The sequence below is a fragment of the Sciurus carolinensis genome, chromosome 11 (assembly GCF_902686445.1).
Source record: "Sciurus carolinensis chromosome 11, mSciCar1.2, whole genome shotgun sequence".
Taxonomy (NCBI): domain Eukaryota; kingdom Metazoa; phylum Chordata; class Mammalia; order Rodentia; family Sciuridae; genus Sciurus; species Sciurus carolinensis.
In genome coordinates, this window is record NC_062223.1 from 68,910,054 (window position 1) to 68,935,288 (window position 25,235).

The following is a 25,235-nucleotide window of genomic DNA, read 5'->3' on the forward strand; positions in this document are numbered from 1 at the left end:
CTTGTGATCCTCCTGCCTCAGGCTTCAGAGTAGCTGGGATTACAGGAGTCACCACTGCATCCAGTAAGGGTCTGATCTTTGAGACCAGGGAGCTGGTACTATTCATTAAGGAACTATGTGGGAACAACTACTGCACGGATCTTGAGAACTTTCATGCCAGGGTTCTCCAGAGCCAAGGAACATCTTGCAGCATGGAAGTCCATCCTGAACATCATTCTACACACACATCCCTTCCAACCACAATTCTACCCCTGATGAAGACTCTGGCAGCCAGGTTGACATACCATATTTCTATAGTGCTACAGCTCAGAGAAGCAAGCTACATAGAAACATCTTGAGTAGAACCTAAAAAACAGAGAGAAGATCTCAAAGAGTTAAGCTGAGGGAAAATACAGAAAATACAAATAGCCAGCAACTACAGAAAACAGAGGAAAGGGAGAGGATGTAAAACGGCAGAGTATAGACAGAATCTTATAAAATGTTCTGAGCAGAGACAGGAGCTGTCACTTTCTAGGGTGTGTCTGACCTGGTTATAGGTAGGCAGGAGAGAAGGAGCTGCTAATGGCATTGAGCTGGCCCCAATACCACCAATGCTCACTTCCTCCATATCAAATGACAGGATGAAACCAGTGGCCCACAATAGGTCATTTAGTGGGTTGGTAGTCTGAAAAAGTAGATGTCATTGCTAAATGGGGAAGTTATTATCCTGATAACCTGGGCTGGTCCTGGTGATATCAATGCTCCAATATTTATGAAGCAGGTATTTACTACCCCAAAGGAAAGTCATTATTGTGCAAATAAGCAGGTTAGAGAGGCCCAGGGTTGGTCCACCTTGTTCTGGCTCATTTCTCTGCATTTCAACATTGCAAGTGGGCTCTCCAACCTCTCTCCATGAGAAAAGGCCCCTCTTCCCTCCTCTCATCCCACCCCTCCCCAAGGTACTACCCAGGTGAGAGAAGGTGGCAGAGTCATTCTCAGTTCTAGAACAGAAAGAAGGACCACCCATTTCACATTAAGGTCCTGGCTCTCACTAATGAGAGAAGCACTGGCTGTTTGTTGAAGAAACTGTGGGAGGCTGAGCCCAGGAGTGCTTCCCAGGGCAGCTGTGCCAGGCACTGTCTAGATGGCGCATGGTGCCTGCTGCCACATCACTGCCTTTTACTCCAGCCTTGCTCAAGCCTGAGTTTTGTCCATTGTTATAAAAGCTCTTTCATGTCCCAGACAAAGGGCCTTAACAATCACAAATGACTCCTTTTTTGCTGAGGGCAGTTTATTGTTTTGACATTAATTAATATTCCAGGAACTCTAACATGGTCTAATTTTCTGACTAGCATCCAAGGATACAGCATAACCTATATTTTCTCAGAGCCTGACAAGGAAAAATAGGAAAACAATTCTTAACAGCAGGTCAAAGAATTCACAGTGATGATTTTTAGTGGGCAGAGGAAAGACCAAGGCCTCCAACTGACATTCTGCACATCAGACCCTAGGGCCCAAGTCAGCATGTGCATGGGACCACCCAGCACTGGTGGTGCAACTTGTCCAGCAGGAAGTGGGGAGAAGGCAAAAGGGTAGACTCCACACAACTCCAGCGAGCCACCATAGCACTGCCCTGTATTCAAGGGGCCTGCAATATGCCCCTGTTGTGAGTGTTTATAATTTTATATTGCCTTGGCATCTATTTTTAAATATATGTTTAACTTTTTCAAACTAGAAGCAGAGTTCAGTCACCCTTGACCCAGTCTCCAGTACTATATTCCACAAGAATGGCTCCAGCTGGAGATCAGAGATAATTCAGAAACAGTTCTTCTTCCTAGCAAGCTGGAAGGAATGGTCCCTTCTTTTAAAGGAACCGACCATTCAGACATATGCCTGCAAACTTAAAGTAACTACCTCTCAGTCACCTCTTGAACCTACTGCCTGTTTTCTTTAAACCCACCAATTAAAGTTCCCCAAAACCAGTTTGGATAACACTCTGGGATCAATAAAAGTAGGGGTTCACAAGTCCCCCCTCTTTCCCTGCCTTTGCTGCCTCGACCTCCACGTGTGTGGAGGCTGCTGGGGACAGTAGCTACTACGGGAATTGATAATAAAACTCATTTAAAACAGTCCCTCATTATAATAACAGGTCAACCCATACAAATTCTCAGAAGGTCAGTCATTTTTAATAATCAACTCCCAAATAAGGTTAAGCAAGTAAGTCAGAGTCATCAGTAAAGAGGCAAAATGTATGTCATAGAATTCTATCATGCTAGAAATGGGTCAAAAATCTAGATTCGCTCTAGTGCCAATGGAAGAGAACGTGATCAATTAAACGATGCATGGATGGAGATCCAAGATGGTGGACTAGAGGGTGACTGCATCTCCCGTGGCTCCAGAACTCAGGATTAAAGAAGGGGAGGTATTGAGAGACTCGGACCAACATAGAGCCACGGGTGAACTCTCCCACCAGGTGAAGCTCGGCACAGGCGGCAGGCCCAGACAGGGGGCAGCTTCTAGGAGCAGGGCAGGGCAGCGAGAGTCTTCCCCAGCAGCCCTGCTCCCTCCGGCGGCAGGTGCCATCCACAGCCAGCTTCTTGGAGCAGGCCGCCCAGTGAGAGCTTTTCCGCACAGAGACAGAGCCAACCCCAAGCCCCGGACCCAGCAACAGGTGCTGGCCTGCAGGCGGCTTCTGGGACCAGGACAGGGCAGCCAGAGACTTCCCCAAGCAGCCGTGCTCCCTCCGGCGGCAGGCAGGGTCCACAGCCAGCTTCTGGGAGCAGGCCCACCCAGTGAGAGATTTTCCGCACAGAGCCAACCTCAAGCCCTGAACCCAGCAGCAGCCCTGGCCGCAGGAGGCTTCTGGGACCAAGGCAGGACAGGGAGAGGCTTTCCAGAACAGCTGGCTCCCTCAGGCGGGGGCAGGCCCTATCTATAGTCAGCTTCTAGGAGCAGGCCCGCCTAGTGAGAGTATTTCCACTCAGAACCAGCCCCCAGCCCTGGACCCAGTAGCGGGCTAGGGGCAGCTTTCTTCAGAAGCACTGCATTATCAAGTTCCTCCAAGACTTCAGGCTACTGAAGGCTGCGAGATGATATACTGGAAATCTACAAGGACACTATAAGCCAATAGAGGAAATCTGTAATATCTCAGAGTCTCACTGATATCTGACCAATATGAGAAAACAAGGGAAGAAAATGTCCCAAACAAACCTAGATACTATATCAATAAAACCCAATGACAGCATAGCAGAAGAAATGTCAGAAAGGGAGTTCAGAATGTACATAATTGAAACAATCAGAGAAGCAAACGAGAGATGAAAGAGCAAATGCAGGCATTGAAGGAAGAGATGAAAGAGCAAATGCAGGCACTAAATGATCACACCAATCAACAGTTAAAAGAGCAAATACGGGAAGCAAGAGACCATATCAATAAAGAGTTAGAGATACTGAAAAAACAAACAAACAGAAATCCTTGAAATGAAGGAAACAATAGACCAAGTTAAAAACTCCAAAGAAAGCATAACCAATAGGATAGAACACCTAGAAGACAGAACCTCAGACACTGATGACAAAATATTTAATCTTGAAAACAAAATTGACCAAACAGAGAAGATGGTAAGAAATCATGAACAGAACCTACAAGAACTATGGGATATCATGAAAAGGCCAAATTTAAGAATTACTGACATTGATGAAGGCTTAGAGAAACAAACCAAAGGAATGAACAATCTATTCAATGAAATAATATCAGAAAATTTCCCAAATCTGAAGAATGAAATGGAAAACCAAGTACAAGAGGCTTATAGGACTCCAAATATGCACAATTATAACAGACCCACACCAAGGCGCATTATCATGAAAATACCTAACATACAAAATAAAGACAGAATTTTAAAGGATGCGAGAGAAAAGAATCAAATTACATTCAGGGGGAAACCAATAAGAATATCAGCAGATTTTTCAATCCAGAACCTAAAAGCTAGAAGGGCCTGGAACAACATTTACCAAGCCCTGAAAGAAAATGGATGCCAACCAAGAATCTTATAACCAGCAAAATTTACTTTCAGATTTGACGATGAAATAAAATCCTTCCATGATAAACAAAAGCTAAAAGGATTTACAGAAAGATAGCTGGCATTACAGAACATTCTCAGCAAAATAGTCCATGAGGAAGAGATGAAAAACAACAATGCAAATCAGCAACAGGAAGAACTAGCCTAAAAGAATAGTCAAATAAAGGAGAAACCAAATCATGTCAAAAAACAAAAATGAGTCAAATAACTAGGAATACAAATCATATCACAATAATAACCCTGAAAGTTAAAGGCCTGAACTCATCAATCAAAAGACATAGACTGGCAGATTGGATTAAAAAGAAAAATCCAACAATATGCTGCCTGCAAGAGACTCATCTCACAGAAAGAGATACCCATAGACTAAAGGTGAAAGGATGGGAAAAAACATACCATGCACACGGACACAGCAAAAAAGCTGGAGTATCCATCCTCATTTCAGATAATGTGGACTTCAAGCCAAAACTAGTCAGAAGGGATAAAGAAGGACATTACATGCTGCTTAAGGGAAGCATAAATCAGCAAGACATAACAATCATAAATATCTATGCCCCAAACATTGGCTCATCCATGTACGTCAAACAAATCCTTCTGAATTCCAGAAATCAAATAGAACACAACACAATAATACTAGGCAATTTTAACACACCTCTCTCACCACTGGATAGACCTTCCAAACAAAAACTGAATAAAGAAACCATAGATCTCAATAACACAATCAACAATTTAGACTTAACCGACATATATAGAATATACCATCCAACAAAGAACGAATACACTTTCTTCTCAGCAGCACGTGGATCCTTTTCTAAAATAGACCATATTTATGCCACAAAGCTTACTGTTAGCAAATACAAGAAGATAGAGACACTACCTTGTATTCTATCAGATCATAATGGATTAAAATTAGAAATAAATGACAGAATAAAAAACAGAAACTTCTCCAATACCTGGAGATTAAGTAATATGCTATTATATGATGAATGGATAACAGATGACATCAGGAGGGAAATAAAAAAATTCTTAGAAGTAAACAAGAACAAAGACACATCATATCAAAATCTCTGGGACACTAAGAAAGCAGTACTCAGAGGAAGATTTATTTCATGGAGTGCATTCAACAAAAGAAGTAAAAATCAAGAAATAAACGACTTAACACTACAGCTCAAAGCCCTAGAAAAAGAAGAGGAGACCAACACCAAAAGTAATAGAAGACAGGAAATAGTTAAAATCAGAGCCGAAATCAACGAAATTGAAACAAAAGAAACAATCGAAAAAATTAACAAAATAAATAGTTGGTTCTTTGAAAAACTAAACAAAATTGATAAACCCTTAGCCACACTAACAAAGAGGGAGAAAACTCAAATTACTAAAATTCAGAATGAACAAGGAAATATCACAACAGATACGAGTGAAATACAAAACAATTAGAAGCTATTTTGAAAACCTATACTCCAACAAAACAGAAAACCTCGAAGACATCAACAAGTTTCTAGAGACATATGAATTACCTAAACTGAATGAGGAGGACGTACACAAGTTAAATAAATCAATGTCAAGCAATGAAATAGAAGAGGTCATCAAAAGCCTACCAACAAAGAAAAGTCTGAGACCAGATGGCTTCTCAGCTGAGTTCTACAAAACCTTTAAAGAAAAGCTCATTCCAATACTCCTCAAAGTATTCCATGAAATAGAAGAGGAGGGAACTCTCCCAAACTCATTCTATGAAGCCAATATCACCGATACCTAAACCAGACAGAGACACATCAAGGAAAGAAAATTTCAGACCAATATCCTTAATGAACATCGACGCAAAAATTCTAAACAAAATTTTAGAAAATCACATACAAAAATATATTAAAAAGATAGTGCACCACCATCAAGTGGGTTTTATCCCAGGGATGCAAGGTTGGTTCAATATCCGGAAATCAATAAATGTCATTCACCATATCAACAGACTTAAAGTTAAGAATCACATGATTATTTCGATAGATGCAGAAAAAGCATTCGATAAAATACAGCATCACTTCATGCTCAAAAAACTAGAAAAAATAGGGATAGTGGGAATATTCCTTCACATTGTAAAGGCCATCTACGCTAAGCCCATGGCCAATATCATTCTAAATGGTGAAAAACTGAAAGCATTCCCACTAAAAACTGGAACAAGGCAGGGATGCCCTCTTTCACCACTTCTATTCAACATAGTCCTTGAAACTCTAGCCAGAGTAATTAGACAAACCAAAGAAATTAAAGGCATATGAATAGGAAAAGAAGAACTCAAACTATCCCTGTTTGCTGATGACATGATTATATATTCAGAGGAACCTGGAAATTCCACCAGAAAACTTTTAGAACTCATATGTGAATTCAGTAAAGTAGCAGGTTACAAGATCAATGCTCATAAATCCAATGCATTTTATCTAAGTGACGAATCTTCAGAAGGAGAAGTTAGGAAAACTACCCCATTCCCAATAGCATCGAAAAAAATAAATTATTTGGGAATCAATCTAACAAAAGAGGTGAAAGACCTCTACAATGAGAACTACAGGACACTAAAGAAAGAAATTCAAGAAAACCTTAGAAGATGGAAAGATCTCCCATGTTCTTGGATAGGCAGAATTAATATTTTCAAGATGGCCATACTACCAAAAGTGCTATACAGATTCAATGCAATTCCAATTAAAATCCCAATGACGTACCTTACAGAAATAGAGCAAGCAATTATGAAATTCATCTGGAAGATTAAGAAACCCAGAATAGCTAAAGCAATCCTTAGCAGAAAGAGCAAAGCAGGGGGTATTGCAATACTAGATCTTCAACTCTACTACAAAGCAATAGTAACAAAAGCAGCATGGTATTGGTACCAAAATAAACAGGGAGATCAATGGTACAGAATAGAGGATATGGACACAAACCCAAATAAATACAATTTTCTCATATTAGACAAAGGGGCCAAAATATGCAATGGAGAAAAGATAGCCTCTTCAACAAATGGTGCTGGGAAAACTGGAAAACCATATGCAACAGAATGAAATTAAACCCTTATCTCTCACCCTGCACAAAACTCTACTCAAAAGGGATTAAGGACCTCAGAATCAGACCAGAGACCTTTCATCTTATAGAAGAAAAAGTAGGTCCAAATCTTCAACATGTTGGCTTAGGATCAGACTTCCTTAACAGGACTCCCATAGCACAAGAAATAAAAGCAAGAATCAACAACTGGGATAGATTCAAACTAAAAAGCATTCTCTCAGCAAAGGAAACTATCAGCAATGTGAAGAGAGAGCCTACAGAGTGGGAGAAAATCTTTGCCACTCATACTTCAGATACAGTGCTAATTTCCAGAATATATAAAGAACTCAAAAAACTCTACACCAAGAATACAAACAACCCAGTCAACAAATGGGCTAAGGAAATGAACAGACACTTCACAGAAGAAGATGTACAAGCAATTAACAGATATATGAAAAAATGTTCAACATCTCTAGTAATAAGATAAATGCAAATCAAAACTATCCTAAGATTCCATCTCACACCAATTAGAATTGCAATTATCAAGAACACAAGCAACAACAGGTGTTGGCGAGGATGTGGGGAAAAAGGTACACTCATCCATTGCTGTTGGGGTTGCAAATTAGTGCAGCTACTCTGGAAAGCAGTGTGGAGATTCCTCAGAAAGCTTGGAATGGGACCACCATTTGACCCAGCTATTCCACTCCTTGGCCTATACCCAAAGGAATTAAAATCAGCATACTACAGAGATACAGCCACATCAATGTTCATTGCTGCTCAATTCACTATAGCCAGATTGTGGAACCAACCTAGATGTCCTTCAATTGATGAATAGATAAAGAAACTGTGGTATATATATATATACACACACATACATACACACACATTGGAATATTACTCAGCCATAAAGAATGATAAAATTATGGCATTTGCAGGCAAATGGATGAAATTGGAGAATATCATGCTAAGTGAGATAAGCCAATCTCAAAAAACCAAAGGAGGAATGATCTCGGTGATAAGCGGATGATGACACATAATGCGGGGTGGGAGGTGTTAGTGTTAGGGTTAGGGTTAGGTTTAGGGTTAGGGTTAGGGAGGGGGGCAAGAATGGTTGAAGGAAGGACTGTATAGAGGGAAAAGAGGGGTGGGAGAGTTGGGGGTAAGGGAAAAAATAACAGAATGAATCACAACACCATTAGCCTATGTAAATTTATGATTACACAAATGGTATGCCTTTACTCCATGTAGAAACAGAGAAACAAAATGTATCCCATTTGTTTACAATAAAAAAAAATACAATGTATAAAAAAAAGATGCATGGATCAGTAAGGGAAAATGGAACTGACTTACCTAGGAGAGACAATTATTCCTGGGCAAGAGAGAACCTGCTTTTGTTTTCAAACAAACTGGATTGACAAAACCCATAAGAACACCTTTAAAGTAAACAGAGTCTTGTAAAAAGCATTACTTTTGTGTGATGCTTACAATATATGTCAAAGGCTAATGGATAAAAGGGGCCAAAGTAATTCTAAGAAACCCAAATGATATCATCCAAGCACAGTGCTGTCAATGCACAGCAAGAATTTACAAAGCACTCAACACTTGTCAGGCACTTTTGAGAACACTTTATATGCATTAACTCACTTAATCCTTCTCATGACTTCATGAGGTAGATGCCATTTTTATTCCTATTTTATGAATAAAGGAACTAAGACACAAAGTATTTTAACAATACACAAGTGGATAATTTGCCCAGGTAGCTATATAGCAAATTAGTATTCTTTCTTTTGTTACAGTTTAATTGAGGGGAGATAAAGTATAAATTTTGTTTTACATATTGGAACTGTAGGATTACTCACTTAAGGTGGGAAATGTCTTTAATGGAGGAGTGGCTAAACAATGTTTCATTTATAATATGAACAATATATAGTATTTTAAACATGAGATAGGTACTTAAAGACATCATAGAAATATAAGATAATGAGTAATTTAAAAGAATCATATGGCATCATAGCAGAAAATATTAACTTCATAGTTATTTGCATATCTATGAAAATAAATAGAAAAAATGTCCAAAATGTTACCTGGTGGCCTTTTAATAGTGCCATCTTCTGGGGAAGAGTCTGGGTTATAGAAAGTGGAATTGGGAGTATAGTCAAGGGGAACATTACCTTAACCATAGTATTTGAGTTTCTTACAAAAGTATTTGTTCTTGAGTATTTAAGATACATTTTAAAATCTAGAAGCACTGTTTAAGGACTTAGAACAGTGATTCCTATATTTTCCCCTCCCAACAGACTCAGGGGTTGATCACACTGGTCCATTGGGTAGTGGTACTCATGGCAGAGGATCCTTCTCTCCTAATTCACTGTCCTAGGGAAACAGCACCCTACTCTCACAAAACTTGTTATCCATCAAGCTTCTATTAGGTATTAAATAAACAGCAGTGAAATGGAGATGGTATTCTAGACAGAAGTCTACAGTGTCGTTCACCATCCTTGGGTTTTGGTGAGGTGCAGAGCCATGTTTTCACTGTCTAGATAGGACTTACATCTTAAGAAAACTTCAGCCTTTCAGAAGAAAACAGGTCAGGATAAAATGCCATCTACACCTGGAGAAGAACTTGGAAAGCACTTGAGAACAGGGCCGAGAAGAGAATTTTTAAGAATGATCTTCTTGAATGCCAATATTCTTTAGCTAAAGGTGAGAATTTGAGTTTGGGTAAATACATTTATACTCCTTAGCCTAAACAGTCAACACGTTCAATCGCTTTCTGATGTCATCCTCGCATTATAAAATAGCTGCATTATCAGGGCATAATAGCCACGCAGTTATCAAAATGTGATTCCAATTTATTGGGAGACATTTTAAGAGACAGAGTTCAGACACAGCTCTGTTTTGCTCTACTTTGTCAGAAGGTACATCCGCTCTCGTAATTCAAATAGTGGAATTACAGTGGAAGTCTTGGATCAACACTGAGATCACATATCTAGGTTCCTGAGTGATTCCAGGTTTGGGGAGTTTCTCAAAAAGTCTTGTAATTATTAGGTAACTCAGTAATAGAGCAATAGTCTAGTTCCTCATGCATGAAGTCAGATTGAGAGAACCACTGCCCACATTCCCCTTAGAAGAAGGAAGTCAAATAGAATTCTGAAGAACGCTATAAGCCAATTCTATTTCTCCCCACTATGGGATGGCAAGTGAATTTTAAAAAGAATTTTACCTCTCCTACCCTGTTAAGATGTTCACACCACAGATGAATACACACAAGAAAAAGGTAATTTTTACTCAATGAAGTTAGTACCCAGGCTATACCTTTGCAATGGATGACTGATGTATGAAACTGTGTTACACACGCATTTGATCCAATTTTCTCCTATTTTGTGCTGACTGCTATTACTACAAAAGCAACAGAGGGAAAATTCAATCTTCTCACAAGACTGTTCATGGTGAGAAGTATTTCTGATACTATAATTCAGGTTAGTTCCTTAAAAATATTGTGAAGGCCATGTGATCTGTGTGCCCTATGGAGGTGAAACTTCCTTAGCAGATGTTTCCATATTCTCTTGACTTTTGATTGAAGAATGCCACAGGGAAACACTCTTGTATCACAAAACTGAATCAGGACAAGAAGTTCTTGAATGTATACTAACATGAATTTGGAAACTTTAACTAAGATTATTGAAACAAAATATAACTTCTGTCTCTTTCAAAGCTTGACTCTCAAGAGCCTGGGACATAAGGAACCCATCCTCTAAAACCCAGATCTCTTGCAGGCAAACATGAAACAGAGACTAGAATTGTCATATCAAGGTCTAAACCTTAAGGATGATGTTCCCCAGTGTCCACAGGAACAATGACAATACAGTTCCTTGACTCTTACAGGCCATCTTACAGGTCTTTTTAGGCCTTAATTACTATCTCTGCTGGGGCTATGCAGGCCTAACACATAGTTCGAGCAATGAAAGGTCTAAGGAGTGAATCTAGATTTTTGATACATTTCTAGCATATGATATGAATTCTATGGCATACATTTTGCCTCTTAACTGATGGTTTTCTAAGCCATCCCTAAGTGAAAAAGGCTTCAGGTAAGTGTAGCAGTAATGCAGGTTGCTCCATAGTTGGGCATCATGGAATTGATAATGATATTTGGTCTTAGTAATTAGCAGAGCAGTCAGAAAATAGAGACAGGGCTGTGTGCAGCCAGAAGGGAAAGGGTGACTAGTGAGATTCCAGCAAGGGCAGTTTCTACATAAAGTGCAGTTCAGTCTGTGTAAGGACACCAACCTAAATAGAGTACCATTCCCACCTCTCCCATCTCTCCACTGGGTCATGAATAAGGAGTTCACTTTGATAAGTTCCTTATTCACAGAGAGCTGGATGCTGTCAGGCTCAAGAAATAAAGTAGGTTTCCACAACTTGGGGCACACTGCATTTTAATTAGGGATAAAATCAAGGAATATTTAAGGACCCAAAAAGAAATCCTATAAGTTGTGGAAAACCCCAGACTAGTTGAGTTCCTTTTGTTCTTCTGCTAAGGAAAAGGAATGATGAAAACTTGCATTACTCTGGGCAGATAATTCTTCTGGACTCTTCTTTAATGGAATATATTGTTTGTATAGAGTAGTCCAGGATAATCACTGCTATTATAATTATATGGCATGAGTGAGGGTAGCCATCTTCTCAGAGATGGCTTCATTTCCCTGTCCTGATCAAGGTTTGGTTACAGGAATTCTTTCTCTGAATATTAATTCATTCATTCATTCTTCAGTGCTGGGGCTTGAGCCCAGGGCACAGCACAAGCTAGGCATGTGAGTTACATCTCCTACCCCTCTCTGAACTTTAATCTTGAGAACAGAGCATGGTAACAGTTGTGCTAGGAGGTTCTGAGGTTGCCAGTGGCTATGTCCTCCTCCACATGGAAGAATCTGGTTTGCAGCAGAAGTGACTAAGAAGCCAACTTTCACAGAAAAGCAAATAAAGCTAAAAAAAAAAAAAAAAAAATAGGTGGCATTCTCATCCCTGGTTTATGCTGTCTGTCTTAAAGCAGAGATAAATACTGACTCTTCCTGTTGGTCCCCTCTGGACTTGGACTAGTTCAAACTTAGTTTCTGTTATTTGTAACCAAAAGTCCTGGATAATGCATTTATCTCAAAGGGTGATCACCTGGCTGAAATTTACTCCTTTGAAAAGAGACTTATAGAAAAGAATTATTGCTATTTGGACACAGTACTATATTACAAAGGAGTACTACCTATCTTCACTTGATTTGCTTGAGCTGGCAATTTTTAATACAGGGTTGTGAATTCTAAGCTAACTACAGTTAGAACTAGGATTATCATCAAGGGGCTAATAGGAATCTACCTTATGGTTCAGAGTGTGTCTTTGTGGAATGTACTGGGATTAAAAAGGGCACCCAGTCTCTTTGTGTGTACAATGGATGGCTTTCTATCCACCACCTGTTTGCCTCCATTCTTATTTCCCACATAGAACATGAAGTTTAAGACAGGGAATGAATACAAGATGCAAGAGGTCCAGGCCTATGGGCATCAACTAGGGTGGGGTGGGAAAAGATGTATGATAAGGAAAATAAGGTAAAGAAAATAAACAGATACGGTAAATGAAGTAAAATAGGAGCTAAAGTCTAAAAGATACAAAGGTGAAAGGGAAAGTGAATAAATGAAGAGCACATAAGAATATAAACACACCTAACAACTATTTAAGAAGCTACACTGAAAGAATTACATGTCATATAAACTGTAATGGAGCTGGGAGACTGAAAGCTGTAAGTTTCCTGTGGGACGTTGTTAGGTGCTTCCATATTCACTTAGAAAATTCTTAGAGCACCCTTCTCCACAAGGTATGGCCTTGGCAATCAGAGGCCCGGCTTAGGAGGCCAGGGCTGTACCTCACAATGTGTAATTTCAGGTACGTCACCTCATCTCAGGCTTCCAACTCTTGCAACAGAGACAATTATACCTCAGAGAGCAACAGAGAGGGTTGGTTAGGTCTACATATGTGCAAAAAGCACAGAATGTTTTTTATAGCAGGATGTTCTAATAATTTCTTGTGTTATAAACCATTTTTTGAATGATGGTAAAAATGGAAATCATTTAAATGGTTTTGCCTAAGCTCAAAGACTAAGGTTCAATTAGAAGCAGTTCATTCCTCCTAGTGAGTGTTTTAATTAACTCATTCATTTTGTGCAACAGAACAAGAGAGGTAATATTTCTGATCAGAATATCTAAGAAATAGCTATGAAATATGTACAAACAACCTATGGAAACAATAGCCAAAATACTTTCAGGCTGGAAAGGAAAATTTTAAAAGCCTGAGTGACAACACAGAACCCACTGTTAGCCAATAACTCTGGAATAATGCCTTTGGCACACAAAGCTAATGATGTGTTCTTTTCCATTGTTTCTGAAAAGGTGTCTGTGTTTTGAGTCATATCTTCTTTGGCCATAATTTTTTTCCTCCTTATAAGCATTTTATTATGCACTATAAGCTCTATGTGCTACATACATGTTTATAATTAATACATTAAGAATTTCAATATGAGTAGTGAACAATCACAAAAAAAAACTTGAATTTTTACTTTTGTTCCAATTTAGAAGTTAGGTCAAATTTAAGTTCAGCTTTCCAGCTAAGTTAAACCCATTGTCCTCCTCAAAGTCATCACCCTAGCAGCTGATCAGATTCCATGATGTTGCTTGCTCTGCTCTGATCCCATGACTGATAGCCTGGCCAAGTGATAGGCATGTTAGGCTCTCCACAGAGTTCTGGAATTGGGTATGAGTACTTGAAGCCATGACTGAGGGCTGTGTAGAAGCCCAGGAGCATGACTTCTTTATACCTTGTCTGGCATCTACAAGGAGAACACATCCTTCACATATGCTCTGGTAGAACCTCAGGGATGCTGGGTGAGGGCATGTCTCCTTCCTTTTCTGGGTGACACACCCCAGAAAAACTTCTGTCAGTACTGCACTTGACTGAACTTAGCCCAGATTGTTTCCAGAGCAGTCAGATAGGCAAGGGAGAGGGAGTTCACAAAGAGGGTGCCACTGGTATGCAAGTAAAGAGTGTGAAAAAAATCTGAAGATAGTAAAAATCCCCAGAGTAACAGCTATAGCCATCATGTTGGTTTTCAGAGCCAACAGTTGCTTTTCAGAGCTCCTGCATTGAGGGTCCTCTTTTTTAGATATCCAGTCTGTAGTCTTGGCCAGGTAGAGATTCACATTTCCTTCAGTGCCTCCTTTAATCTGTGAATGATCCCTTCAGGATCTCTGCCATGGTAAACACACTGTTCCAACTGGTCAGAGCACACTCAACTGTATGATAGCTCTTTGTCTGTAAACATGCTTAAATTTTTATTACAACACACTAGGTAAGCCTTGGCTCTAGATAAGTCTTGGAAAGTTTTTTTTTTTTTTTTTTTCTTTAGCCTATGTGGTTTTCAGTGAATAAGAAAACAAAAGGAAATGTGTAGTAATTCCATGCTTCCTAGTCCAGGGGTTCTTATCAAATCCAGAAAACCAAATGAAAGTAAGCCATGCCTAACAGGCACAAGGTTTTGGGGGTAATGTCAGAGTCACCAAGGCTAGATCTCAAGCTCAAAAGCACCACTCACATGCAAGCCTTTTAGAAACTTGGAAAATAAAGACCTTAAAAATAAGGGGACTTAAATAAATAAGTAAAAGAAAGTAGATCACAGAGGATATAGTCAATTCCTATTAGATGGGTTAAGTTTCTCATCACCAAGAGAACCAAACAGTATGAGGGTAGGCAGGTGCTTGTAAATAGGAAAACTTCCCCCACATTCTTTGGTTAAGGACTCTTAGGACTTTTGGTAGGTATTATAAACCCAAATGTTCCCAAGACAAGTTCTACTTTTTCTAGACAAAGAACAGTCAAACCAATCTACTAATCTTTGGCACAGAGTTAAAGAAGTTTCCTCCAAATGCAGTGTGAGTAGAGTACAATCACCTATTTACCTACCAGGAGTCCAACAAGAGAGATCCTATCCTGACCTTGACCCTTCTGTCCTCCTCATGGTTTCAATTATATATAAGGAGAGGCTATGTATTGCTGGTGGGGCCATCATTACCCCAGTGATTTAAATGTCCACCTTTAGTTTAGTGAATTAAATAGCTTCTTGGTCAACCAATGTGCATGTCATCATGCTTCATTTGTGCATGTATTCAATGACTTGACTATTACTGAGCACCTACTAGATGTAATTAAGTACCATGAGAGGAAGAGTTGTATATATACCAACGACAGGGGCATAGGGCATAGATGAATAAATATTACCTTTGAAAGAGAGAATAGGCTTTATAATGGTTGAATCTGAAGACTATTAAAGAATTTTCCTAGGAGAATGAGAGAGAGAACAGCCCTTTGAACACAAGTCTTCCCAATATGAATGGATTATCCATTAAACTATGAAAATTACCACCTTTCAGATATTCTGGTCCAACCAAGGGGTTGATGTGAGGCTCCTAACTGATCCTCCTGGGAAATTTGGAATGAGAGGAATCATTTGATTTACTAAGATTTTTTTTCCCAAAATAAAAGCTTTGACTAAGCTTGATCCCTGCTTTTTATCGAGTGGCTGGATACATAAGGAATTTATAGCACCAGGTTATATAAGTGGTGTTTGTATGTGTGAGGATGTCCTGTAAAGGGATAGCATTTAAATCAGAGACAAAACAGTGTTGGAGCTGGGGAAGGAGTGGGCATTGTGACTGTTTTAAGTCACCGAGGGCCATTAGAGCTAATTGGTTTGTGCCTCTGAGACTGCCTAGACCTTCCACATGAGGAGGCAACAATCAAACAGGCAGAAAGATCCACAGCTGGAGAATATGGAATTAAGGGAAGGACAAAGTGAGGAGCTATTCTTGGGTCACAAGAATCCCAGTAATCTTATAGGATTCCCAAATGGGAGTTAATTCTGGGGGCAAAGATGGGGAAGGTTATTTGGGAGCTAGATGTAACAAGAACATTATATGAAGAAGTCTGAAAGATGAACTGCAGGGACAAAGCCAGTGTGGGGTGGGTTTGGGAGTGGCAGGAAAGGAATAGAAATGGTGACGTTCTAGCTGCTCGTTCCTAATGGTGAAAGGAAGGTAAGTTAAAAGGCAGCGTCGTGAGATAAGCCCAAGGCCAAATGTAGTTTTAGTTTTTTCCCCCTAAAAACTGAGGAGGAATATTTTTCTCCAAAAACAAGGGACAACTAGGCAGGGAGCAGCTGAGAGAAGAAACAATTAGAGGAACAGGAGGGTTTGGAACCAGACTGGTTCAAGAGAACAGGACAATGGGATAACATTCACCAAGAGAGGGGAATCTAGCCCCCACAAAGTAGAAGGAAGTTGAAAAATGATAGCTGTGAACACAGTTGCATTTTGTGATGAAGGGGAGGGAAGATGAAAATTTATCTGAATTTGGCTATTTATATTTTTTTGTTTCATGGAGGTAATGACATCAGGTAAGGGTATACATAAGGTTGGAGGCATGGGAAAGGATGAAAGAATTGCTACAAAGGGTAGGCAAGAGGAATGCAGGGGATGAGTCAAAGGATCTCCAAGCACTGTTGCCAGCCTACAAAACTACCTATGGCTGTGCTGCTCTGGAACACCCCCGAGCTATGCAGGAAATGACTCTGGTATGATGCCACTTCATTAAATCCCACCAGGTAAAAGAAGTCGAGCCTCTCTTCAAGGAGCTGGCAGACATGGGTCACATGTACAGAGGTGGGATAGTTAGAGATGACAGAATTCTAGCTCCTAAATTGTACTGAGGAACATTATGGACAAGCACGTTGGGTGTGTTGGCTAGAGACTGGGGGGGTGGTACTTATAGGAAATTGTGGACCACTGGAGCTCTTGAGGAACCATACTCATTTTTGCTTTCCCTATGGGGTTGGAAAACTTCTCTGTTCAGAATCAAGGTTGGAAAAATGGTTCTGGAGTAACCACAGACTGTCAGTTGTGATCAATGTCACCATCCCCATAACTGACACTTACAATGTATAAGTACTTTACATATGTTGAATTATTTATCCATATTTTACAGTGAAGGTAACTGAATCCCAGAAAGGTTAAATAAATCATTCAAGGTCACAAAGAGATGAAATTGGAATCTGCAAGGATGGATTCATGATCAGTGCTCTTAATTGGGTAAAATCATGTTGGGCCCACTGCAGCCCAACATGAGTGTGAGGCAAGTCAGAGTCCTCTATTTGTCTTTGTAGCTCTTCTGGCCCAACTGGGTCAGACTATCAAAGGACATGGAATAAAGTCTCACATCAGCAGCTTTAGTTCATTCCACAGCCTACTGCAGAACCCAAGCCAAATGTATGGCAACTAACAGTGATTGCATTTTCTTTGTGACACTGGCTTGGAATTTGGCTTAAATACTGGAAGTGCTGGAAGTCAGGGACTGGTGTGAAAATGCTGACAGTGCTGAGATTTTTTTTCCCCTGGGAAAATGAACTCCTGCTCAGAGAGCAGTGGGTAGACCTCGCAGACCCTGCTGGGAGCTATATTTCTTGGCTGTGTGGGTTGGATCCACTAACCTCAACACAGGACAGGTGTGAGCTATAGGTGAGTCAGAATTCAAATAGCCAAGGGGGCTGAGGTCCTCTGGGTACTTGTGGCAGGAATTACCTTGTGTGTAGGCTTTGTCTGTTAAGAGAAGGAATTGTAGGATCAGCCCTGGTCAGCGTTCATTCAGCAACCAGAGCCAAACTGGCCAGAACCAGCAACCAATGGGGCCTCTGGTTACCTACAGTATGCCAGGTTGCAGTTACCTCTTCTAGGTCCTTAGTTTGCTTGGTTTGAGACCCTGACCTGGAACATGAGAAAGAACCTAGAGCCGAGAGACAGATGCCCTGCTAGGAAAGACCTAATTGTTCTCATATGTTCCTCTTTCAATTTCCTCTTCCTGGTAATAGCCAATAGCAGTTAACAGCAAATATGTTATTGAGTTTCCTACATGCATGGTACTGTTCTAAGAATTTTACATGCATTACTCCTACTTGATCCTTATAAAACCTATATGTGAAAAGTACTATTATCTTCCTTCTTTTATAAATTAAGAAATCCAGGCTTTTGAGATAGTCTACCTAAGATCACATACCTGGTACAATGGGATTCTAATCCAGGCCTCACTCCAAACTTAGGTTTTTTGCTATAATATTATACCCTATCATATCCCTCAAGTGCCCCCTAAAGTGTTACCCCCTTTCCCTGAGACATTCTCTCTTGTACTAGTCAAAGGGCACCAGGTCACACATACCCAGACAGCTCTTCTTCTAGAACCCACCTCCTCTGTGTGAAAGTAAGAAGGGGAAAGTGTTTCTACCTTCAAAAACATGGGTTTAGAGAAACCTGCTCTCCATAAGGAGGCCAATGGAAAGGGGTAGGTGATCCAGGCAGATGGGAAGTGCAGCAGCAATGGGATTAACAAAAGAACTGTGGGAAAGAAGGCACCCGATGGGGTCAGATAAAAAGGGTGGGAATTAGAGGGGAGGAGGATAAAAACTGAGGTAAAAGCTCAGAAGATGGGGCTGGAGTTGTGGCTCACTGGTAAAGCACTTGCCTAGAATGTGTAAGGCACTGGATTCGATTCTCAGCACCACATATAAATAAATGAATAAAATAAAGGTCTATCGACATCTAAAAAAATATTTAAAAAAAAAAAAAGCTCAGAAGATACAGGGAGTATACTTGGGAGTTCATCAAGGTAGACATAAAAGATAAAGCTAAAAAAGTAAGTTGAGGCTAGGTTGGAAAAACTCTCGAAGTCCAAGCAAGCTGAGGAGCTTGAGCTTTCTTCTTCAGACTAAGGGTGAGTCCCGATCAGGGTCACAGGATGAAAGGGAAAATTTTAAAGGGAGATTTTTAAAATTCCACTGTAGTCTTTAGGGTAAAAAACAAAGAACATACTGTGATAACACTGTCTATGACACATCTAAAATTTTGTGTTTTACTTTTTTACTTGTTTTAAGTGATCCTTAAAATTCTACAAGTAGAAGAAAAATATCTGTTTTGCTATGAGCCATTCCTGGGGTTCAGAATTCTCCTGGCTTAGAGTTTCCCTAAGCAAACTTCCAACTGTGCACTGGAGCCAGAGTTCACATGCTAGGAGTCAGAACAGACTAAGCCATCTTCCATTGCATCACGTGCAGAATTAGTTCTTCCACAGGCAGAACTCCTGCACAAGGTACAGAGTTACAGCATCTGCCCAGGACTGGGACATGGCTCCTACAACCCAGGCACACCTTAGCTGGAAGGACCTCTCAGTTAAAAGTTTCCTTAAATTGGAAACAAGGAAATAAACACTAAGTAATGGGAAGGGTGTTTCTTACCTATTCCTCCAGTGAGGATTTTTTTTTTTTAATTTTAGGATGATGTAAACTTTTAACAAAATATCCAGTCATTTCAGCATAGCTCTCTGATGGTTGTGATATTCCCTTCCCTAGCTAATCAAGGACTGAGCACAATTGGGATTTCTACCGGGTTCTAAAACCAATAATTTCCTACATATTTGGTGGCAAAAGGGATGATGAAAATATTGGACTAAGAGACAGAACAGGGTTCAAAACCAAGTTGCACCACGGACAGCTAAGACACTAATAACCATAGAATTCTTAGACCTTTCTTGGGTTTTGCTAAATGATAGGGTTGTACTAGTTGATTCTTACAAGCAGTTCAGCTTCATAATTGTATTCAGCTGCCTGAGTTTTCCCAGCACAGCTTTTCACAGACCACATCACAGCTAGCATAATTTTCTTAAAATATAAAATTGGACCCCACAGTGAATCCCATGTCACTTCCTTGTTATAAGTCCCCATCATTCAAACCACCATCACCCACCATCCCTACTGCCACCTTCACTGTCCTGTGTACCTGGCATCCACCTGCCTCTACCCACCATCACGGAGCTCAGCCACACTGACTTTCTCTCAGTCTTGAAACTTGTCTGACTCCCTCTTGCCTTAGGACCTTTACACATACCATCTGCTTTGCCTGGAATGTTTTCCCCAGTCCCATTTTTCACCTGGCTCATTCCTACTGCTCTTTCAGGTTTCAGTGAAGTGTTATTTCCTCAAAGAGGGCTTTCTGACTCTCCTTCTCAATCATCAATAGCTGTCCTAAACCTTCTGTTACTCTTCTTCACTGCACTTATCAGTCTGTAATCTGAGGTTTATTTCCCGGTGCTGTGTAACTTCCATCTCCCACATCAGGTGGAAGGTCTACAGGAGATTGGATCTTGCTCACCACTATACACCCAGCACCAGGAACTCATTATTTCCTGAGGGAGCGCTGCACAGGGCACACACAAAAAAGTCAACCAATCAAGTGTTTGGGATTTGAGCAGCAGGGACCTGTCTGTCCCTTCCAAGCTGGACGCTTTCTGACCCTCCTGTCCTACTGCAGTTACAATGTCAAATCTCTTATCTGTCAGCTGTTCTTGCCCTTCCTGCCTCTGAAAAATATCCAATCTAAAATTCCTCAATATGAAGATAAAGGCATATGTATCTTTAGCCATTTAAAGTTAGCCACGAAAGCAAAGAGTACCTCAGTTCTGTAAGTATAAGCAACTCTAGCCCCCAGCGTTCATTCATTCCTCACTCAACACACACAAACATTTAACCCCTAAAGAGAGGGCATGGACAACTTGTAACTCAAACCCTGGGCTGCAGACTTCAGAGCTTTCAAAGGACACCTCCCCTAGAGCCTCCCTCCGGAAATGCAGAAGCTCATTCTGCTGGCAGATGTACCCTTCATGCAGCCAGATAACATCCGAGTTGAGAATGAGTTAAATGAGTTCCAAATTCAGAGCATTTAAAAAGGCAACAGCTTTCTCTGTGTCCTCAAACCAAAAAAGCAGTAGACACATTTTTTCTGGTCACGGTGTTTGGAGCCTCTGACTGTTTAAGAGTCAAAGTTAAAATAACTAACTTTCCTCACTTCATTCTTGCCTTTCTGTACAGAGGCTCATTCACCAGAATGTCAGAGCAGAAACAAAGACAGCTGACTGTTTGTGCCCTGGTGCCTATAATTAGATTCTCATGAAGAACTTGGCCACAACAGGCTCTGCCGGACAAATACCTCCCCCTTCGACACACACATGCACACACAGAGTTCAAATACCCCAAAGTGTCTGTCCTCACTCATCTCCACGGAGACCCAGACAAAGCACCAGTCACTTACCCTCTTCAGCCATGAGAAATGCTTGTAAACATCAATGTCCCCATCCATGCTGGGCACCCATGTCAGCAGTTAGAGTCCTGGGTTGAAAAAGCCCTTTTTCTGGCTGGAGATCAAGTCCTCTCCTCTTCCTTGCCTCTGCCCCCTCCCATTCAGGAACGCCAAGCTGTGTTCAAATTTCCCCACTTCCCTGGCCTGTGTCCTTCAGCCTTTCCCTAAACAGTTTTAGATACACGACTTAGACCAGACAGTGCTGCTCCAGGGTCCTCCCCCACAGTCCCCACAGTCAGGCGTGTACACACACACGCACACGCACACACACGGGAGCTGGGACTCAGAGCCCTGGAGAGCAAACCTCACAAACAGGTAGGGGGAAAAAACAAAGACTTGAACGGGGTTATAAACACACACACACACACACACACACACACACACACACACACACGCCTGCCCGCCCGCCCGCATAGGAACATTCTCTTCAGTGATAATACCAGATCCTGCCAGAGAGAAACAGTCCTGAAGAAAATTCCTTGTCTGGCTTCCCCCTTCTGGAGTGGCTGGAACTCATTACCGAGAGCCCCCGATTTCCTGTCTCTGCTTCACTCTGCATTTACCCACGGGCTCCCAGCTGCTCTCAGTTTATTTGGGACTGGGGAGACGACTAAAAATAAGTGCTGCTCTTGGAGGAGGTTGCTGGTTCCCACACACAGTCTGACCCCCGCCCCAAAGCCCACGCCTACCCCTTTTACAGTTGGACCACGGGCAGAACCCTGAGGAAAATCTGTTTCCAAAAAAGAACAGATTCAGAACCAGTTCCAGTTCTGGTGCTGGGCCTGTGGCGTGCCAGGCTCTGGGCAGGGAGTTTTCTGTCTTTGGCGCTGCTGCCACTATTCACCAGAGACCAACTGCTGCAAACTGGAGACCTTTGCCACTCACTCTCTCTGGGGACTATGGCTCTGGGCTGACAGCCACCACACCAGGCTCCTGGAGGCCACATTCCAAACCAGGAGGTATGGCTTCTATCAAGCCCAGACTCCTCCCTGACTGTCCCCCACACTCTAGGACCTGCTTTACAAACTGGGGAGGTGGTAAGGGTGAGACCACTTCATGTGTTTCCATGAGACCCGGGAATAGCTCTGGGAGGCAGGAGCCTTAGAGAGGCTAGAGGAGACAGGGAGCAGTGTGCTTTCCTATGGGCCAGTCACATGCTGGCTGTCCAGGGTGGCCTACTCAGAACTCCCCAGATGCCACCCCTACCTCCTGCTCACTCCAGCTCCTTTGAGAGCTCCCCCTAAAAACTGCTTTTCTCCCTTGCCCAGCCCTTAATGTGTGGCCTTTGGCTATGAAAGTGATCTTTGATGTGGTGTAGTGGGAACGGCGGTTACATGCAAGGGCTGTGCACTCTACCGGCATAAATGACTTGCAGGCTCAATTCTTGTGACTGCAGGGGGCCTTCCCATGCCTGTGGGGGGGCAACAGGGAGTTCCCTGGAAGTCCCAACCTAAAGAGAAGGCCTTATTGGGTGTCAGCAGGTCCCTCAGCATGGCATCAGTGTTCACCAAGGCCCAGAAGTATGGCCCAAAGACCAGGTCTGGTTGCACAGCTTAGGCAGGCTGGCCTGGCCTGGAGGTGCAGGGAGAACAGCGCTAGCCAGCAGCTGGCATGGGGGAGGAATACATTCCTGGAGACACACCCAGATCAGAGACCAGAAGGAAAAGCAGGTTGTACTGCCCTGCTCTGAGCTCTTTTTGGGCCTCTGGCCCAGTTCCAGAGTATGGCCCAGACTACGATAGAATGTACTAATGAAGAACGTCTTTAAGAGTACAGGGGCAGTGTTTTTCTTTTCTTTTTCCTGTCTAAAAGCCTGGGAAAGTCAAATGAATAAATTCAATAGGTCTACACACATTTGCCCAACACCCAAAGCAAAAGACACTGATTTTCTGCCCTAGATAAAGAATTTGCTAGATGATATGTAATAAAGGTGAAACTGGGGCTCCAGAGAGGAGGCTAGGAAGTTGATTTGGGAGCTGGAGAAAGAAAGGTGGGACAGAGTGGCTCACTCTCTTTGGAATAATCCAATGCCCTTCTACAAGTTATAGTTTAGGAGAGGAGACAGGTGACAAAGTGGCAGCATAGCTGCTTCTCATCAGCCCTGCTAACCTCCTTGCAGAGGTGTTCAGATGCAGCCCTGCAGGAAGCTTCCCCTCCCCTACTCTGTCTGGAACACCCATTCTCTTCTCTAGTTCACTGAACCACAGCTGACAGTTGACAGGCCTCTCTACTACAGCAGCCACAGGAAGTACATCTGATTTCTGACTCACTCCTCTCACTTCCATGCCTCCCACAATTCCTAGTACACAGTAGAAACTCAAGCCTTCTCAGAATGAAAGAGTGAGGCTCAAATGGTGAGAGCAGCAAAGGAAGACAAAAAATTGACTTGGAGAAAAGAGATTTTAAGGTCTGTTTCCTTAGTGTAATGTTGCTTGACTCAGGAAAAGGCAGTGCCAATTTCACCTTAGCTCATTTCACACCTGTGATAAACAAAGCAGGGGAAGTCAGGGGTTGGGGAGGAAAGGAAGAGTAGGGGAGGAGAAAGGGTAAAGAGAAGGGGGTTGGAGGGAGAAATCCAGACAGGCTGAGCCAAATTCTTAACATATTTTTATGTAGCCTTAAGTAGTGATTTTACCTTATTAAAAAAAAAAAAAAAACACCAAAGCACATTTTAGTTATATTATCATTCAATTCAAAAACCCACAAAGAAACACTCCAAAAGATCTAGGAGCAGGGCACTTATACATGGCTGGAAGGAGAGAAAGGGATGGGGATGAGCGAGACGCAGAGAATGCAGGAGTTTTAGGCACCTGCTTACTAATCCCTGGTGGTGAGCCCTTTCAGGGCTCCCTTATCACACCTTGCCAGCAAGGTGAACCATGACTATGCCACACTCACGCAGAAGGCCGTCCTGCTAGGGGTCGATGGTGGGCCACAGATGGGCTTCAGGGTATCAGGTAAGTACCCATATATAATCATAAGATAAATACAAAGTACTATTCATATATATAAATCTCTATTCTCTGAAAACACAGTTTTCATGAGGTTATAAAAATGGTCTGTGACGCCCATCAGGTTGAAAACCTGGGTTTAAGTCTCAGGAGTTACTCCCAAGGGTTTAGGCTGCCCATTTTATTGGGATGGGAGTGGGGGGACTGGGGTTCCTGCTTCCATTATACTGTTCTTGTGAGGTGGAATCTTGTAAACCACAAAACTGGGGTCATAACACTGACCCTGAGAGCCCTCAGGGATTCCCAGAAGCATTCCACTCACCTACAACCAGACTCAACTCATGACTGTCTGGAATATAAGGCAACCAGATGGGGACAAAGAACAGGAGAATATGGGACTGACAGACCTGTGAGCCCTACTGAGGCCAGAGTGGTCAGGTTTGGACAGAGGAACACACTGTAGCTTGCCCCCCACCCTCATCTGGGGGTCTAGATTAGAGACCCCAGCAAATGATTGAGGAAGATCCCTGAGGTCTTCCTCCTACCAACTACCAGGAGTCAGCAGCATCCTATGGGGAAGAATTGTGGACATATGAGTCACATCCATTCTGCTGACCCATCACCTGTGTCCTGGGTTCTGCTCAACCCTGAGCCTTGGCCTCTGGACCATGGGGCTAGCTTTCAGGACACCCCCTCATTACTAGGATACAGGCTGTGTCCTTTAGCAGATATGCTGCATAGTGGCCTGCCACTCCTGAGAAGGAGGAGCTCAGCCCAGGAGGTCCTGAGCACAAAGTTGCATCCTCGTCACAACCACTGCACAAGTATTCAGAACACAACTCCAAAATGGGTCAGTATTAGGGCCAGATGATACACAATTTCTACTAGTAGTAGAGTGAAAGTAGCCACAGCCAATATGTAGACAAATGAGTGTGGCTGTGCTTTAGCAAAAC

The 25,235-nt window shown here is 41.9% G+C and overlaps 1 protein-coding gene and 1 long non-coding RNA gene across 18 annotated transcripts in view; one reads left to right on the forward strand and one right to left on the reverse strand.

The window, feature by feature from the left end:
• Nucleotides 1–25,235, reverse strand: part of Ppfibp2 (PPFIA binding protein 2) — a 149,066-nt gene that overhangs the window by 65,296 nt on the left and 58,535 nt on the right. Inside the window, exons 1-2 of one of the 17 annotated variants that reach the window (XM_047516135.1) lie at nucleotides 21,772–21,842; nucleotides 21,284–21,495 (exon numbers count right to left, since the gene is read on the reverse strand). The exons of 14 other annotated variants lie outside the window; for them this stretch is intronic. In XM_047516135.1, coding sequence (XP_047372091.1) covers nucleotides 21,284–21,331 — 48 coding nt within the window. In that variant the 5' untranslated portion in view covers nucleotides 21,332–21,495; nucleotides 21,772–21,842. Of the gene's footprint in view, nucleotides 1–284; nucleotides 303–21,283; nucleotides 21,558–21,771; nucleotides 21,843–25,235 lie in introns of those variants that run through there. 2 more of the 17 variants (XM_047516134.1, XM_047516139.1) reach the window with 2 other exon arrangements.
• Nucleotides 1–25,235, forward strand: part of LOC124958266 (uncharacterized) — a 62,489-nt gene that overhangs the window by 2,200 nt on the left and 35,054 nt on the right. The window lies entirely within an intron of this gene.